This window comes from Lipotes vexillifer, unplaced genomic scaffold, assembly GCF_000442215.2.
Source record: "Lipotes vexillifer unplaced genomic scaffold, Lipotes_vexillifer_v1.1 scaffold1315, whole genome shotgun sequence".
Lineage (NCBI taxonomy): Eukaryota > Metazoa > Chordata > Mammalia > Artiodactyla > Lipotidae > Lipotes > Lipotes vexillifer.
This window is the reverse complement of record NW_006785785.1, coordinates 912,374-929,546: the sequence shown is the minus strand read 5'-3', so window position 1 is coordinate 929,546 and position 17,173 is coordinate 912,374. Positions and strand designations below refer to the sequence as shown.

The 17,173-nt window shown below is 44.6% G+C and overlaps 1 protein-coding gene across 2 annotated transcripts in view; it reads right to left on the bottom strand.

Annotated features, from left to right (window-relative positions):
* SMYD3 (SET and MYND domain containing 3) overlaps positions 1-17,173 on the bottom strand; it is a 727,677-nt gene that overhangs the window by 105,926 nt on the left and 604,578 nt on the right. For both annotated transcript variants that reach the window (XM_007458078.1, XM_007458079.1), the window contains 2 exons: positions 8,766-8,853; positions 5,411-5,585 (listed from right to left, as the gene is read on the bottom strand). In XM_007458078.1, coding sequence (XP_007458140.1) covers positions 5,411-5,585; positions 8,766-8,853 — 263 coding nt within the window. The remainder of the gene's footprint in view (positions 1-5,410; positions 5,586-8,765; positions 8,854-17,173) is intronic.

The window sequence follows — 17,173 nt, the reverse complement described above, 5'->3', positions numbered from 1 at the left end:
TGAGTGACTGCGCCCCGGGTAACGTGCACCCACATGCTCTGCTGGCTCTTGGACTAGACAAAAACCCACAGAAGACCAATTGTAAGCGTCTTCAGAAGAAAAGCCAGCTTGAAAAGTCGTAGAAGGTACTGCTGTGATGAAACCTTACATTTCGTCAACTTATCTGCTAAAGCTTCTGAGGGAAAAGTCAAAAAATTCCTGGCAAAATCAAAACGGAAATGGCTGCTGTGTAATTACTGGCAATCTCTGAGTTACAAACACTTACTTGTAACTACATCATGTACACAAACCACCAGCTGCATTTTACTGCCATTCTTCCCACCATTTTTTTTTTTTTTTCTGACAACAAAGCACACAAAACGATGAGAAAAAATCTTACTCTTTCACGATTTCTTCCCCTTGAGGAGGACTTCATACCCCTCGCGCACTCACGTGTAAGACCCTTCGCCATTCCTGTTCTTCTGCCTCTTTCCAGGTAACTTACAAAACGTCATTCCCAGCACTATTTTTGGATAAGTAAATCAATACAAGCAAACCTCACTCTATAAAGACAGACTTTGATCAGGAAAAGGCCCTTATATATTATGAAATGAATTTAAATCAGATATAATCAATATCATGCTATCCATTCTTTTTTTTTTAACATCTTTATTGGTGTATAATTGCTTTACAATGGTGTGTTAGTTTCTGCTTTATAACAGAGTGAATCAGTTATACATATACATATGTTCCCATACCATTCTTAATTCTTTTGAGAAAAGAGGAACATTTTGGTGGATGGGGGACACAATTAGATAATAGTTATCTACATTGAAAATGTACATAACTTTTGATGCAGCAAGTTAGCATTTAGGAATTTATCATATGGATTCACCCTATGGCTTCAGTCACATCAGAACACAAGGATGCAAGTATGTGGCTGTTAATCATAGTACTGTTTGACATGGTAAACATACACGGAGACCAGAGGGACTGATGGCCAAATTACGGTACGTTCCTGAGATGATATACTAGGTATCTGTTAAAAAGAATGAGGTAGGGCTTCCCTGGTGGCGCAGTGGTTGAGAGTCCGCCTGCAGATGGAGGGGACATGGGTTCGTGCCCCGGTCTGGGAAGATCTCACGTGCCGCGGAGCGGCTGGGCCCGTGAGCCACGGCCGCTGAGCCTGCGCATCCGAAGCCTGTGCTCCGTGGCGGGAGGGGCCACAGGAGTGAGAGGCCCGTGTACCGCAGGAAAAAAAAAAAAAAAGAATGAGGTAGACGTGCAGGAGTTGATCTGCACAGATGTCCACACTTTGTCGTAAAGTGAAAAAAGCAAGTTATGGAACATGAGACAGAGAGCGACCCTAGTTTTTTCCTTCTCTCTCCCACTAAGGAGAATTCTTGGCTTCTCCATCCCTTTTCTCCTTGTCACCTTTCCTTCTGCACCCACCACGCCAGTGGGCATATTTAATAGATCAGGACTGGGACCGAGTCTCTCCCCAAGAAAGACAAGAAGAAGACAGAAAGTGAGAGAAGGAGGGAAAAGTGGGGCTTTGGAATATATTCAGACGAGTCCCTCACACATGGAAAAGTTCAGAAGGAAATTTACCATGGCTATCTTTAGGGAGTGGGAGGATGTGAAAGATAAGGATGATTTTTACCTTTCCGTTGTTTTGAAAATGTCCTTTCCTAGGAGTATGTATTATTCTTAAACAAAAATTAACAGAACGTGTGAATATACTGAAATGGACTTGAGGTCACGAGGAAGGGGAAGGGTAAGCTGGGACAAAGTGAGAGAGGGCCATGGACATATATACACTACCAAACGTAAAATAGATAGCTAGTGGGAAGCAGCCGCATAGCACAGGGAGATCAGCTCGGTGCTTTGTGACCACCTAGAGAGGTGGGATAGGGAGGGTGGGAGGGAGGGAGATGCAAGAGGGAGGGGATACGGGGATACATGTATACGTATAGCTGATTCACTTTGTTGTACAGCAGAAACGAACACAACATTGTAAAGGAATTATACTCCAATGAAGATGTTAAAAAAAAATTAACAGAACGTGTGAATATATTGAAAGTCCTCCTCGAAGCCTTAAGAAGCCTCTGTACCCCCGTATCAGCCTCTGGTTCCTAAAGAAAATCAACTTTAATTTGTATTCAACATAATTTAAATCTTAGTTTTTAAAACTATGTTCAGTTTTGTTTTTGTTTTTCTTTCTCCTTTTTAAAAAAAAATTTACGGCCTACATTGACGATGCTGAGCAGACTTTCACGGGCTAGTCCAGGGGACCGCGGCATGATCTGTAACACCTTCCTCCATAAGAAAATGCTTCCCAAGTTCTAAACTACCAACTGGCAAACTAACTTTTGAAACCCAATTCGTCTTACAGCTGAGATTTGACTGAATTGTATTTTTAAGTAAAATTTGGGAAATACCTTTAAATTACTTAATGTTGGTCATGCTAACAGACAGATGACTGCATATATAATCACAGATACACACATAGATACTCTCAGGAGCAGAACTATGAGTTAATACTAAAGATTGCACATTTTGTTGTAAGTGAATTAATTCCAAATTGCTTTATGAACCAAAAAGAACTTAAGATTTTATGTTGCACCGTAAAAGGAACTTCTATTGAGTAAAAATAAATGATGGAGTGACAAGAAGGGAGCTGAGGGCAACGCGGTGATTGGGATAAAAATGGAATAATGGATGCCTTCTCCTCTAAGGTCAGCAGTTAAGATTTAGCCAAGGTCAGCAGTGACAAAATCATCACTAGAGTCTTGACCTCAATCTAGTTCCTGAAAACAGTATATTAACATTGTAAAACTGTTACGGCAGATGGCAATCCAGTCACCTCTCAGTAACGCATGCCTAACTACCCGTGTCCTTGGCTACAGGTGGACAAAAAGCCCACCCGGAGCATTTGCCGGGAGACCGTGTAGACAGGGGAGGCCCACAGCGTGAGTTCCCTCGTGCACACCTGCGGGGTGAAAGCCACTGCCCACCTCGGGATTCCTACCTCACACTCTAAGATTGTTAAAGGGCTTGCAGGGCATCTGGCCCGTTAGTTCTTTATTTTCACTTTTGCCTGAGCTAAAGGGAAAAAGGACTAAGTCTGTCGGCATCCATCCCTCTCATTTCTCTTAACTCTGTTGGTCTGGATTACTGATAGCCCTTTCCTCTGCTACAACTTTGAAAGCAAATAGTTCACATCTCACTCGTTTGAAGTGGATCATTGCAGATTCGACTTCTTGAAATACAGAACACCACAGAGCAACTCCTTAATAAGCTCCAGGGAGGAGAAACGGAGGGAAGCTTGGAAATGTGTCACCCAGCGTTAAGAACAGAGGGTACATTTACAGAGAGATCGTGACCTGCCCAACACCAGGGAAACATAACCAAAAGTATTCCAAACAACATGGAGTACATTCCGTGGACTTGGCCCCGCTTACAAGAAAGGCCTCTTTGTTTGATTCAAGTTTAAGTCAGTGAAACTGCCAGTTAATTGAGGGGGTAAGAAAGTCCTTCAGGGAAGCCTTGGGAGCTATGGAGAAAAGAGGATTCAGAAGTACACGGAGAACGAGCCCCCTCAAAGGCATGCGGCTTTCTTAATGAAGCCCGGGGACCAACATATATTCCTGTGCCTGGGCGGCGGGCTCAGTGCACTTCCAGCCCCAGACGGCAGCGGGGCGAGCCGCCGCTGAGGGGGTCTGGAGGAAAGAGGATTTTCCATCTTTGTCTCCTGGCTGGATTCCATCTGCTCACCGGGCAGCCTGTGGTTTGGCGTCGTGAGCCCGAGCCCTGAGTTCAGAGGGGTAATGCCAACCGTCCCCAACCTGCCTCTCACTGCAACACAGAGAACGAACGAAGCCTTATCTCTCTGTATTCAATTCATATTTTCTGAGAACCCACAAGATTCATCATACCTAACAGACATTTCACGCTCATGGGAAAGTCTACAGTCCCAGCCCGCAAGGCAATCTCTTACAAATTTGATTAAAGCTGACTCACAGTCTGGATTCCGAGGCTGCTCAACCACAAGGCACTGGGAGAAACCACCTAGAGAAGTTCTGAAAAACACCCTCAGGGTCACCCTGGTGCCGTGGCTGCCTATGGGCTTCTGCCATGCACCTGGCTGGTGGGTCTATGCCATCTTTAGGCCCTTCTCTGTCTGCACCGTGCTCCTGGCTTCCTGACCGAATGTGTCATTTCCGGCTTCCTCCCTTTGCCCGGACTGATATCCCAGACCCTGGACTTGCTTCTGTTCTTATGGTGTTGATCTTGGTAACTTCCCAGCTCCGGTGTCTTCTGAGGCTCTTCCTCAAGTGGGGACAGGCGGCGCCCTGGGCCCTGCCTCCCTCCCCTCCTTCCCGGAGGACCACTCCCCTGCCTGTTGCCCATGTTGCATAGGTCTAGACCTGGATCTTCACTCTGCTCAGCCCCTTAGGGCTGACATCATGTCTGCACGGTCTTCAGATCTGGGAAACTCAGTATCTGCCTGGAATGGTGCCCCTCCTCCGCAGGGGCCTCCCCCAGCCTCCCCAGGTCCCAGATGCTTTCAGGGCACCTTCCCCACAGTGAGTGACCTTGTTCTGTGCTGGAGGCGGCTATTCCAACCTCAGATGATGGTATATGCGTCTCTGTGCCCTTTCTTCTGGACGGATCTATCTCATCTTCCAAACTTATGTTCTTAGCCCACTGCAAACCAGGGTCCCACACCCACCAGCACCAAATTCTCAGCACTAGACTTCAACACTGGCCTCACTCCGGAAGCTCCCCTGAGTAACCAGAACCCCTAGGGGCAAAACACGCACGGGTCTGGAGGAGCTGAGGCCGGTCAAGAAACAATTCATTACCAGTAGTTCCTTCCTCTGACTCAATGACATGTTTGAGCAGGGCTGTCTCCCTGCTCTCCTGCTGGGGTCATAAGGTGATTATGAGGTCAGAGGGTTCGAGTGAAGGCACCCTGGGAACCATAAAGCCCTGAGAAATGGAAGCAAGCAGCACTGCTGTCAGCCAGGTGGAGGGTCCCACACTGGCGTCCTCACCTAGACCAGCAGGGCTGAGGCCACAGGCCGCAGCCCCCAGGCTACGTCTGTGCCGAGCCCCTCTCTGCTCCCCCAAACTCTGTCCTTGCCTCTGCCATCGCGAGCATTGCACCTTATTACAAGCACTAGCTCCACGTGCAGACAGCATCTCATCAGTCCCTGCACACCCACAGTGCCTGACACATGGAAAGAACTTTACAAATGAGGAATGACCGCATAAATGAACAAAGGTGTGGTTTTACACACTGACCGAGAAGCAGATGGAACACTTTTACAAAGCAGCAGTGATCAGGATGATGTCAGGCTCTCTCGAGCCTCTGCCCCAAGCAAAGACACTGTAGCCCTTACTTTAGCCCCTCCCCGGGACTCACCTGTACGGCTCCATGGTCCGAATGCCGTAGAACAATGCCTCCTCCAGCAGCCCGAGGTTGATGCAGGCGTCCATGGCACAGTCGAGCACCTTCAGCTGGTAGATGTTGATATCAGGAAGCCGCTCTGCGTTGCTGCTTAGGATCGTCTGGCACATGGCCAGAACCTGTTCCCACTCTGTTATTAACGTTAGTTAAGGATTCACTGTCTTCATCAAGAAAAAACAGAAGTAAAATGAGATTCTCGAAAAGGCTGAAGAGCTCCCAGGCACAGGAGGGAAGGAAGCGCCCATTATTTTGCACAGATGAGCTGCCTGAAAACACACTTGAGAAACAAAAATGTGTGAGTGGCGTCTCAGAGAAGGAAATTCTGTTTACATCAACAAACCATCTTCCAACCAAGCCTGTGCTTTGCGGGATTAGATTTCCAGAGAACCATTCTTCCTTCCTATTCCTACATGTATTCTCTTTAAACCTAGCCATGAAATAAATGCAGCTGTTTATTAAATGAGCTAAAGACCAAGTTAGTTCAGTTTAAAATTGTTTACTCTGTTAGTTTCTGTTTCAAAAATGATCTGAAATGAAAGCAGCTTTAGAGAGACTCCTTTTAAAAAAGAAGGAGCTCATTTTTGCTTCTGTGTCATTTGAACCTTGGGCATATAAGAAACCAAAAACACAACCCCAGGCACACACTAGGGGAAACAACTTAAAGAAATCCATTTCCACTGGATCTCAAATGTAAGGTTTTTGATTATAAAACAAAAGTGATTCCAGTCTATGCTTAACCAAATAAAGGTATTCTTATTTTAAACCCCCAAAGTAAAAGATAAATATTAAGAACATGTGGCTTATGTACATAAATTGCAGGCAGGGGGAAAGGATGCTTTAAAAAGGGTGGGGAGAAGACCCAATATTCACTTCGGAGCCACAACGACTTTCCGATTAACCGTGAGTCCACATAACTTACTCTCATGGAGCCCAGTGCGACCTCACTTTTTAAAACTGACAAGGCAGTCAGAGCTCTGAGGACGTGGTGCATGCAGCACGCCTCGAGTCCTTCAGGTGAACTCCCTCAGAAGCACAGCTGCAAGTGGAGAGACGGCAGGCCCCAGGGACCTGACACACTTTCTTCCCTTTGATGCTGTGTTAGGCAAGGCCGAGGCCTAGGAGGACGCTGGGCTGGGGCTGCCCGGCCCCGGCTTCTCCCTCACCTTCAACCTGTGTAGCTCCGAATTCATCTGCTTCCATAAGCTGGAATTCCACAGGGCACAAGGTTTGCAGATTTACAGAAATGGCACAGTGTTGGACCGCAGAAAAGGCTGGATTTAAATCTAAGCTAGTTCTGTCACTGGTCAGATTTGGGGTTCTGAGGACATCACCCGTGCTTTGAAGTAGGCCAGAAATAAAAATGCCTAATGTCGCTGTAAGAATTAAATAAGATACCGTATGTAAAGTTTTTAAAAACGCTTCACGTGTTCTCTCCTGAGCCAGGCAGAATTGTGTACCTGGGACACAGCGGGAGAACATTTAGTGTCTTGCACAAGATCATACTGCACAAGTATCAGTGCCTTCCACCTCCTTTTACTGTGTCATGACCTCCGAGCGTGACCAGCTTAAGGAAGATGGTTCAGTGGAGTAAGGTTGATGGCATTTCCCCGCCATACACCCACACCCTGCCCGACTCTCACACAGCCCAGGGCTCTCCGCCCCGCCTCCAACTCAAAGCCTCTTCCTCAGTTCCTAACACAGCATCCCCCGTCCTGGACAGATGGCCCACCTGTCCTTTGCCCTCCCTCCGGCAAAATCTACCTTTTCCACAGTTCAGACTCTCAGGGCACTGCTTTCCAGCACATCAGTGAACACTTTTGATAAACCAATCAAACCACTTGCGTGAGTGGGAGCTCCTATTTTAAGTAACCCTCGCAGGGAATATATTTTTCTTTCAGCGGGGGCCTCTGGTGGCATGATACCTCACCCCACAGGCCCCGACTTCCTGGTTAGAACTACAGGCCCCCTAACACATGGCTGAGGGCCTTTCTGTACATAACACTCTGTAATTTTAGGACGAGTCCTGTCTCTGAGGAGTTGCCTCTGGTCTCGGAAGAGGCACATTTATTGAAGAAAAGTGACTTGATGACTTTCTGTGGTATTCACCTGACGTGCATGTTTAAAGTTTGCGGCATGTGGCCCCCAGAGGCTGGGGGAAGCAGAATCTTAGGCAACGCACTGGTTTCGTAACAGACTGCCAGGCTAGCCTCTGTGGCTTTTCATCCTAGGATTAGATATTTGATGGATTGTCAGGAGGAACGCCTGTCTCTTACACAATGCCAGACATTTCTGTGGCAAGACTCTGACTCTATTTTAACATCATGTTGCATGACCTCCATAATTATTTGCCTGTTCATTTACATATGCTCCAACTCATTTTAAAGAGGTTTGAGGTGACAAGCCTTAGAAGTAAAAACCAGATGCAGCCGCTGACAGGAATACATCTACTTTCTCCCCCAGCAAGCTGGGAGGGACCACATGACAACTTCCCTTCGAAACACTGGCTACAGTCACCTGGCAAACAAGGCAAACCTTTCCTGTAAAACACATCAGTGAGCAAAAAAATGGAATAATTTTAACTAAGAGGCTTTTCTCCTAAGCTAATGCTGACCTGTATTTGCATTTTCTGGGTGTTAGTCACTCTGCTCCAGTGAGGGGAGCAGGGAAGACAGCCCACCCAAAGAGAACAGACTATGGATGACAGAACAGGCACCTTTCTGCAGACTTTTCCATGACCATAAGACGATTGGGGGAAAAGAGAAAGGGGAGCACAGTGAATCCACTTGGGAGTTAATCAACTCCTTGAGACTCCAAGGCTGAGAGACCACGGGATCTTACAATCCTCCAGGGTTTACAGTCCTCCCGAGGTCCCCTCACTATTTACGCCAAGAAAATGTATTGTGAAGCAACTCCTATTGCCATTGCAGTCATGGTTGACTACAGTCATTAAATTATAAGGATTCCAAGTTATACTTTTTAGAGATGTAGGTTACGGGAGGAAGGGAATCCAGAAATTTGCTACCTTGTACATATAAAGAGAGTACTACTTACTGTCCCATTAATCCTGCCTATAAATTTGGATTATCATCTAATGGTGGAGAGGAATTCATGCTGACCTTACCATATCTTCCTTAGCCACTACTGAAATTGTTGGCTGGGGTCAGGGATGCAACCTGTGGCCACGGAATAGAATGAAGCTCTTTGGCTTGTGGAGAGGTCAAACCCGGGACATGGATTCATTAATACTAGGCTCCAACCAGTAAAGAAGCACTCCTACAAAACAACTCAATGCACAGGTAAAAAAGGATACTCCAATGTGCCTTCAGTTCTTCGATTTTTTTCAGGGATTCTTGAACTTCCTTCCACACTTGTTCATCACCAGTTAGCATATCAGCATCCTGCTCAGGCCAAATGAAAAGAACAGAGGAAGACAAATTCCTCAATTAAAAAATGGGCAAAGGATCTGAAGAGATATTTCTCCAGAGAAGATATACAGATGGCCAATAAACACATGAAAAGATGCTCAATGTTACTGGCCATCGGGGAAATGCAAATCAAAACCACAAGGAGATATCATTTCATAACTAGGATGGTTATAATCAAAAAGATAATAACAAATGTTGGGAAGGTTGTGGAAAAATTGGAACCCTCATGCATTACTGGTAGGAATGTAAAATGGTGCAGCCACTTTGGAAAGCAGTTTGGCAGTTATTCTAAAGGTTAAACAGAGTTACTATACAACAATTCCACTCCATAGATGTATATGCAATAAAAATGAGGATATATGTTCACATAAAAACTTGTGCATAAATGTTCCCAGCAGCATTATTCATAATAGCAAATAAAGTAGAAACAACCCAAATGTCCATCAACCAGTGAATGGATAAACAAAATGTGGTATAGCCACACAATGGAATATTAGTTGACAATAAAAAGAAATGAAGTACCGGCTTCCCTGATGGTGCAGTGGTTAAGAATCCACCTGCCAATGCAGGGGACACGGGTTCAAGCCCTGGTCCGGAAAACTTCCCACATGCCGCGGAGCAACGAAGCCCGTGCACCACAACTACTGAGCCTGCGCTCTAGAGCCTGCGAGCCACAACCAGGGAAGCCCACATGCCTAGAGCCCACGCTATGCAACAAGAGAAGCCAACGCGATGAGAAGCCCACGCACCTCAATGAAGAGTAGCCCCCGCTCGCTGCAACTAGAGAAAGCACGCACACAGCAAGGAAGACCCAACACAGCCAAAAATAAATAAATTAAATAAATTAAAAAAAATAAGAAATGAAGTACTAATACATGCTACAACATGGATGAACCTTAAAAAACATCATGCGGGCTTCCCTGGTGGCGCAGTGGTTGGGAGTCCGCCTGCCGATGCAGGGGACATGGGTTCGTGCCCTGGTCTGGGAAGATCCCACATGCCACGGAGTGGCTGGGCCCGTGAGCCATGGCTGCTGAGCCTGCGCGTCCGGAGCCCGTGCTCCGCAATGGGAGAGGCCACAACAGTGAGAGGCACGCGTATCACAAAAAAAAAAAAAAAAAAAAAAATCATGCTTAGTGAAAGAAGCCAGTCACAAAGGACCATATATTGTATGATTCCACCCATATGAAATGCTCAGAATAGATAAATCCATAGAGACAGGAAAGTAGATTAGTAAATGGCTAGGGCAGGGGGTGGTGGGTAGGGAGAACGGGGGAGTGACTACTAATGAGTTTTTTGGGGGTGATGAAAATATTCTAAAATCAATCATGTTGATGGTTCCATAACTCTTTGAATACATGAAAAGCTATTGAATTGTACATTTTAACTAACTGAATTGTACCATATGAGAATTATATCTCAATAAAGCTTACATATATGTATGTATGTATTTATCAGGAAGGGGAACAGAGGCAAGAGAAAGAATCATTTGTCAGGAGACCCATGGATAACACTTTAAAAAAAAAAATTTATTTATTTATTTATTTTTGGCTGCATCAGGTCTTTGTTGCTGCACGCGGGCTTTCTCTAGTTGTGGCCAGTGGGGGCTACTCTTCGTTGCGGGGCGTGGGCTTCTCATTGCGGTGGCTTCTCCCGTTGCGGAGCACAGGCTCTAGGTGCACGAGCTTCAGTAGCTGTGGCATGTGGGCTCAGTAGTTGTGGTTCACGGGCTTAGTGACCCCGTGGCATGTGGGATATTCCTGGACCAGGGCTCGAACCCTTGTCTCCTGCATTGGCAGGTGGATTCTTAACCACTGCGCCCCCAGGGAAGTCCCTACACCTCAATCAAATATTGAGTTATCAATCAAAGTGAAGTTAGGTAAAAGATGAGCATAACTACACCCATGTGAACCAATGTTGACTTCTGCAAAAACCAAAACAAAAAAACTTAAAAAGCAATTCCAAATGAAGGTAGGAGTTACCATTTATTCATTGTCTGTCTTCCTACTGAGTCCACTATTTTTCCTGTATGTCCACATTTCAAGAGCTTAGTAGCCACGTGTGGCTGTGGCTACCATATTGGGCAGAGCAGACAGAGAACAGTTCTATCATCACAGAAAGTTCTACTAGATGGCACTGCTTTAAAGAGGCTAATCAAAGGGTAAGAAATTCTCATCAGACGCTACTTAAAACCAGGTGTTCCATATGCACTAGATTCTGAGTGGATGTCAGGGAGAACAACCATTCTAGAAAGTGATATCAAGTCACAGCCACTGTGGGGTGATGGTAAAGGTGAGGGAGGGAAGACTTTTTCAAACTATATGTATCTCCCTGGAGATTCTTACATGCCTACTAGGGGAGGTTTATAGAATGACCCCTGTGAGAACCACTGCCAGAGTAAGCCTATGTTACCGGTGGGAAGATACGTGTCACTCAAGTGTGCCAGGGCAGAAAAAAAGGAGGGCCACCAAGTACCACAGAAAAGAGATCTCAAGAACGGGAGAGGCATTGGGTGTGTGTAGGAGGAAATGTGTGCATTTGTGTGAGTGTGTCTGTGTGACAGGGCTTTAGGAGTCTCTGTGTACGTGTGTTGTACATATGTGTAATATAATAGGGTGGTTTTTAAAAAGACACCATAAATGGACCCTACTTCTTTTAGGAAATTCCAAGTAAGAACCTAGTGTTTTGTGTGTAAAAGAGGGAAATAAAAGTCAATTGCTTTTAAAAGGTTAAACATCAATCTCCCTCCAAATACCTCCTCTAAGTCCATCCCTATCTCCTGAAGCCACAGTTCCACCATATCACAAAAGCCTTTAGTAACTTCCTAGTGCCTCCCAGTTGAAGGCCCCATATTAAACCTTGACAACCATTCGACAGAGAAGTTAAAACCTTAGAAAAGCACAACCTTCCAAGACTGAAGCAGGAAGAAATAGAAAATATAGACAGACCAATCACAAGCAATGAAATTGAAACTGTGATTAAAAATCTTCCAACAAACAAAAACCCAGGACCAGATGGCTTCACAGGCGAATTCGATCGAACATTTAGAGAAGAGCTAACACCTGTCCTGCTCAAACTCTTCCAAAATATAGCAGAGGGAGGAACACTCCCAAACTCATTCTACGAGGCCACCATCACCCTGATAACAAAACCAGACAGAGATGCCACAAAAAGAGAAAACTACAGGCCAATAACACTGATGAACACAGATGCAAAAATCCTCAACAGAATACTAGCAAACAGAATCCAACAGCACATCAAAAGGACCATACACCATGATCAAGTGGGGTTTATCCCAGGAATGCAAGGATTCTTCAATTTATGCAAATCAATCGATGTGAAACACCATATTAACAAATTGAAGGAGAAAAACCATATGATCATCTCAAGAGATACAGGGAAAGCTTCTGACAAAATTCAACACCCATTTATGATAAAAACTCTCCAGAAGGTAGGCATAGAGGGAACTTACCTCAACATAATAAAGGCCATATATGACAAATCCACAGCCAACACTGTTCTCAACGGTGAAAAACTGAAACCATTTCCTCTAAAATCAGGAAGAAGACAAAGTTCCCCACTCTCACCACTATTATTCAACATAGTTTTGGAAGTCCTAAGCATGGCAATCAGAGAAGAAAAGGAAATAAAATGAATCCAAACCGGAAAAGAAGAAGTAAAACTGCCACTGCTTGCAGGTGACATGATACTATACATGGAGAATCCTAACGATGCTACCAGAAAACCACTAGAGCTAGTCAATGAATTTGGTAAAGTAGCAGGATACAAAATTAATGCACAGAAATCTTTTGCATTCCTATACACTAACAATGAAAAATCTGAGAGAGAAATTAAGGAAACACTCCCATTTACCACTGCAACAAAAAGAATAAAATACCTAGGAATAAACCTACCTAAGGAGACAAAAGGCCTGTGCACAGAAAACTATAAGACACTGAATAAAGAAATTAAAGATGATACAAACAGATGCTAAGATATACCACGTTCTTGGATTTCACAATCAACATTGTGTAAATGACTATACTACCCAAAGCAATCTACAGATTCAACGCAATCCCTGTCAAACTACCAATGGCATTTTTCAGAGAACTAGAACAGAAAATTCCACAGTTTGTATGGAAACACAAAAGCCCCCCGAATAGCCAAAGCAATCTTGAGAAAGAAAAACGGAGCTAGAGGAATTAGGCTTCCTGACTTCAGACTAAACTACAAAGCTACAGTAATGAAGACAGTATGGTACTGGCACAAAAACAGAAATATAGATCAAGGGAACAAGACAGAAAGCCCAGAGATAAACTCATGCACATATGGGCACCTTATCTTTGATAAAGGAGGCAACAATGTACAATGGAGAAAAGAGAGCCTCTTCAATAAGTGGTGCTGGGAAAACTGGACACCTACATGTACAAGAATGAAATTAGAACACTTCCTAACCCCGTGCACAAAAATAAACTCCAAATGGATTAAAGACCTAAATGTAAGGCCAGACACTGTAAAACTCTTAGAGGAAGACATAGGCAGAACATTCTATGACATAAATCACAGCAAGGTCCTTTTTGACCCACCTCCTAGAGCAATGAAAATAAAAACAAAAGTAAATAAATGGGACCTAATTAAACTTAAAAGCTTTTACACAGCAAAGGAAACTATAAAGAAGAAGAAAAGATAATGGGAGAAAATATTTGCAAATGAAGCAACTGACAAAGGATTAATCTCCAAAATATACAAGCAGCTAATGCAGCTCAATATCAAAAAAACAAACGACCCAATCCAAAAATAGGCAGAAGCCCTAAACAGACATTTCTTCAAAGAAGATATACAGATTGCTGACAAACACATGAAAGGATGCTCAACATCACTAATCATCAGAGAAATGCAAATCAAAACTACAATGAGGTATCACCAGTCAGAATGGCCATCATCAAAAAATCTACAAACAATAAATGCTGGAGAGGGTGTGGAGAAAGGGGAACCCTCTTGCACTGTTGGTGGGAATGTAAATTGATACAGCCACCATGGAGAACAGTATGCAGGTCCCTTAAGAAACTAAAAATAGAACTACCATATGACCCAGCAATCCCACTACTGGGCATATACCCTGAGAAAACCATAATTCAAAAAGAGATGTGTACCACAATGTTCATTGCAGCGCTATTTACAATAGCCAGGACACAGAAGCAACCTAAGTGTCCATTGACAGATGAATGGATAAAGAAGATGAGGCACATATATACAATGGAATATTACTCAGCCATAAAAAGAAACGAAACTGACTTATTTGTAGTGAGGTGGATGGACCTAGAGTCTATCATACAGAGTGAAGTAAGTCAGAAAGAGAAAAACAAATACCATATGCTAACACTTACATATGGAATCTAAAAAACAAACAAACAAAAAAGGTCATGAAGAACCTAGGGGCAAGACAGGAATAAAGATGCAGATGTAGAGAATGGATTTGAGGTCACGGGGAGGGGGAAGGGTAAGCTGGGACAAAGTGAGAGAGTGGCACTGACATAGGTACACTACCAAACATAAAATAGATAGCTAGTGGGGAGCATCTGCATAGCACAGGGAGATCAGCTTGGTGCTTTGTGACCACCTAGAGGGGTGGGATAGGGAGGATGGGAGGGAGACGCAAGAGGGAGGGGATATGGGGATATATGTATATGTATAGCTGACTCACTTTGTTATAAGGCAGAAACTAACACACCATTGTAAAGCAATTATACTCCAATAAAGATGTAAAAGAAAAAAATCTTGACAACCATGGCCATTCTTGATTAAATTTTTGTTTTATATTTCACTACTGGCAGCTCAAACCTTAGGCTCTAGGCAAAATATCTCACTTGTTAGACTCTATGGTAGGCAGACACATGCACCCCCAAAGATGTCCACGTCCTGATCCCCAGAACCTGTGAATATGTTAGCATACATGGCAAAGGCGAATTAAGTTGCCAGTGGCATTCAGACTGTTGGTCAGCTGACCTTAAAATTAAGAGACTGGGGCTTCTCTGGTGGCGCAGCGGTTGAGAGTCCGCCTGCCGATGCAGGGGAGGCGGGTTCGTGCCCCAGTCCTGGAAGATCCCACATGCCGCGGAGCGGCTGGGCCCGTGCGCCATGGCCGCTGAGCCTGCGCGTCAGGAGCCTGTGCTCCACAACGGGAGAGGCCGCAACAGTGAGAGGCCCGCGTACTGCAAAAAAAATAAAATTAAGAGACTGTCTTGGACTACGTACGTGGGCCCAGTGGAATCACAAGGTTCCTTTAAAGTGGAAGGAGGCAGAAGAGAAGGTCAGAGCAATGTGATGTGAGGAGGACTTAACCTGCCTTTGCTGGCCTTGAAGACAGAGGAAGGGACCCACACAGGAAAGAGTACAGGCAGCCTGCAGAAGCTGGTAAAGGCAGGGAAACGGATTCTCTCCTGGAGCCTCCAGAAAGAATGTAGCCCTGGCAAGTCTTTGATTTTAGCCCAGTGAGGCCTGTGTGAGGCTTCTGACCTCCAGCACTGTAGATAATAAGTTTGTGTTAAGTCACTCATTTTATGATAACTGTTACAGCTGCCATAGGAAACTAATACAGTCCCTAACATGCTTCTGCTCTTCTGGCCACTGGGACTTGGTATATGACCCTCCTGGTACCTGAAGTTAATTAATTCCATCACTCATCTATTCAATTAAGATTTACTGGGTGCCAACTGGGCATTGTTCTAGGCACTGAGGATAGAGCAGTGAAGACAGCGTTTACGCTGCAGAGGGAGAAGGGGAATGGGACGACAGAAAACACACGCGCGCGCACACACACACACACACAATTATATTTGTCAGAGGGAAAAACAAATAAACAGGGAAGAGCGATGGGGAGTACTAGTCCCAGGGAGTTCAGCGCAATCGGGGAAACCATCGCTGAGAAGATGACTTAGAGGTGAAGGTGTGAAGGAGCAGAGGTAAGAGTTCTAGGAAGAGGGAACAGCAAGTCTTGAGGTGCAGAGGCAGGAGCAGGCCTGCATGTTCCAGGAACAGCAAAGGAGGCTGGTGTGGATAGAGGTCCTGGGCTCATGGCGTTTGAGCGCCATGTCATATTGTCCCCATTTCAACAGTAATATAGGTCTTATTCGTCTTTGATCCTACCTCTCCCAAATACCTACCACAGAACCATGTATGTAACAAAAGCTCAGTTAAATGTCTGTAGAATGGATTTGGAAGAAGAAAACTAACATTTCTTTGATCATGATCTGGATGACTCTTGTATGTATTTCAATTATTCCTCACAACATCGTTGTAGGGCATCAATGCCTACAATTAACAAATGAGGCACAAGACAGTCTTAAAGCTTAAGTAATGGTTACAAATGTCCTTGTGCCCCTAACTGCCAGGGGTAAGATTCAAATTCAAGTCTGTCTGGCTCTGGAGCCCGTTCTCTTTCCACTGTCTTTGTGTTGAATTTGAATTTGTCTTTCTCCTAGGCTTGCTTAAAAGGTGAAACTCATGTTTGTGAGACAATTGAGTTCAACACATACTCAACTCATGGCCCCTATGATCTTCCTAGTCTTAGCACTTGGAAAAGGGCAATAAAATCTTCCAGCGTGGAACCCACAGTGGAACTTGCATTCTTCCACCAAGCAGAGTGAGACCATGGCCCAAGGCAGAGCAATTTCATACGGGAATTATATTCACAACGAAATCCCCACCATTATCTAATTAGCTGTTTTGGGGGTTGAGCCTAAGGCTTTATTTACTTAACAGAAGAGCAGGCAAGCTTTGAAATTGTTTCCAAACATTCAGAAACAATAGCTCTTGGGAGCACTTTATACTGGAGCTAGACAAAGCTACATTCACTCACAGCTAGCCGTCCACGCCAGGAGTGTTTCACCAAGGTGACAGTCTCCACTCGCAGGTTCCCAGCGCACCTTACCTCGCTGCCATGTCCTGACCCTCCCGTCCCATTCTGTCACTTCTTCTGAAACGGTCCCTATAATGGAGTCTACCTCCCCTCTTCCCACACCAACCGGGTAGAAGGAGACCATTCACAGGTGTGTGTGTGTGTGTGTGTGTGTGTGTGTGTGTGTGTGTGTGTGTGTGTGTGTGTGTGTACGTGTGTAATATATATACACAAACAGAGAAACTACTTAGGGAAGCATAAATTAAATCTTCTAATGTTTCAATTTGCAAATATGAGAGTAAATGAGTGTGCTCTTTTTCACAGTCCCTGACGTATGAAATTAGTAAATTTATTTCATTATTTCTTATCCAAACATACCCAAGATGCTTGCTATCA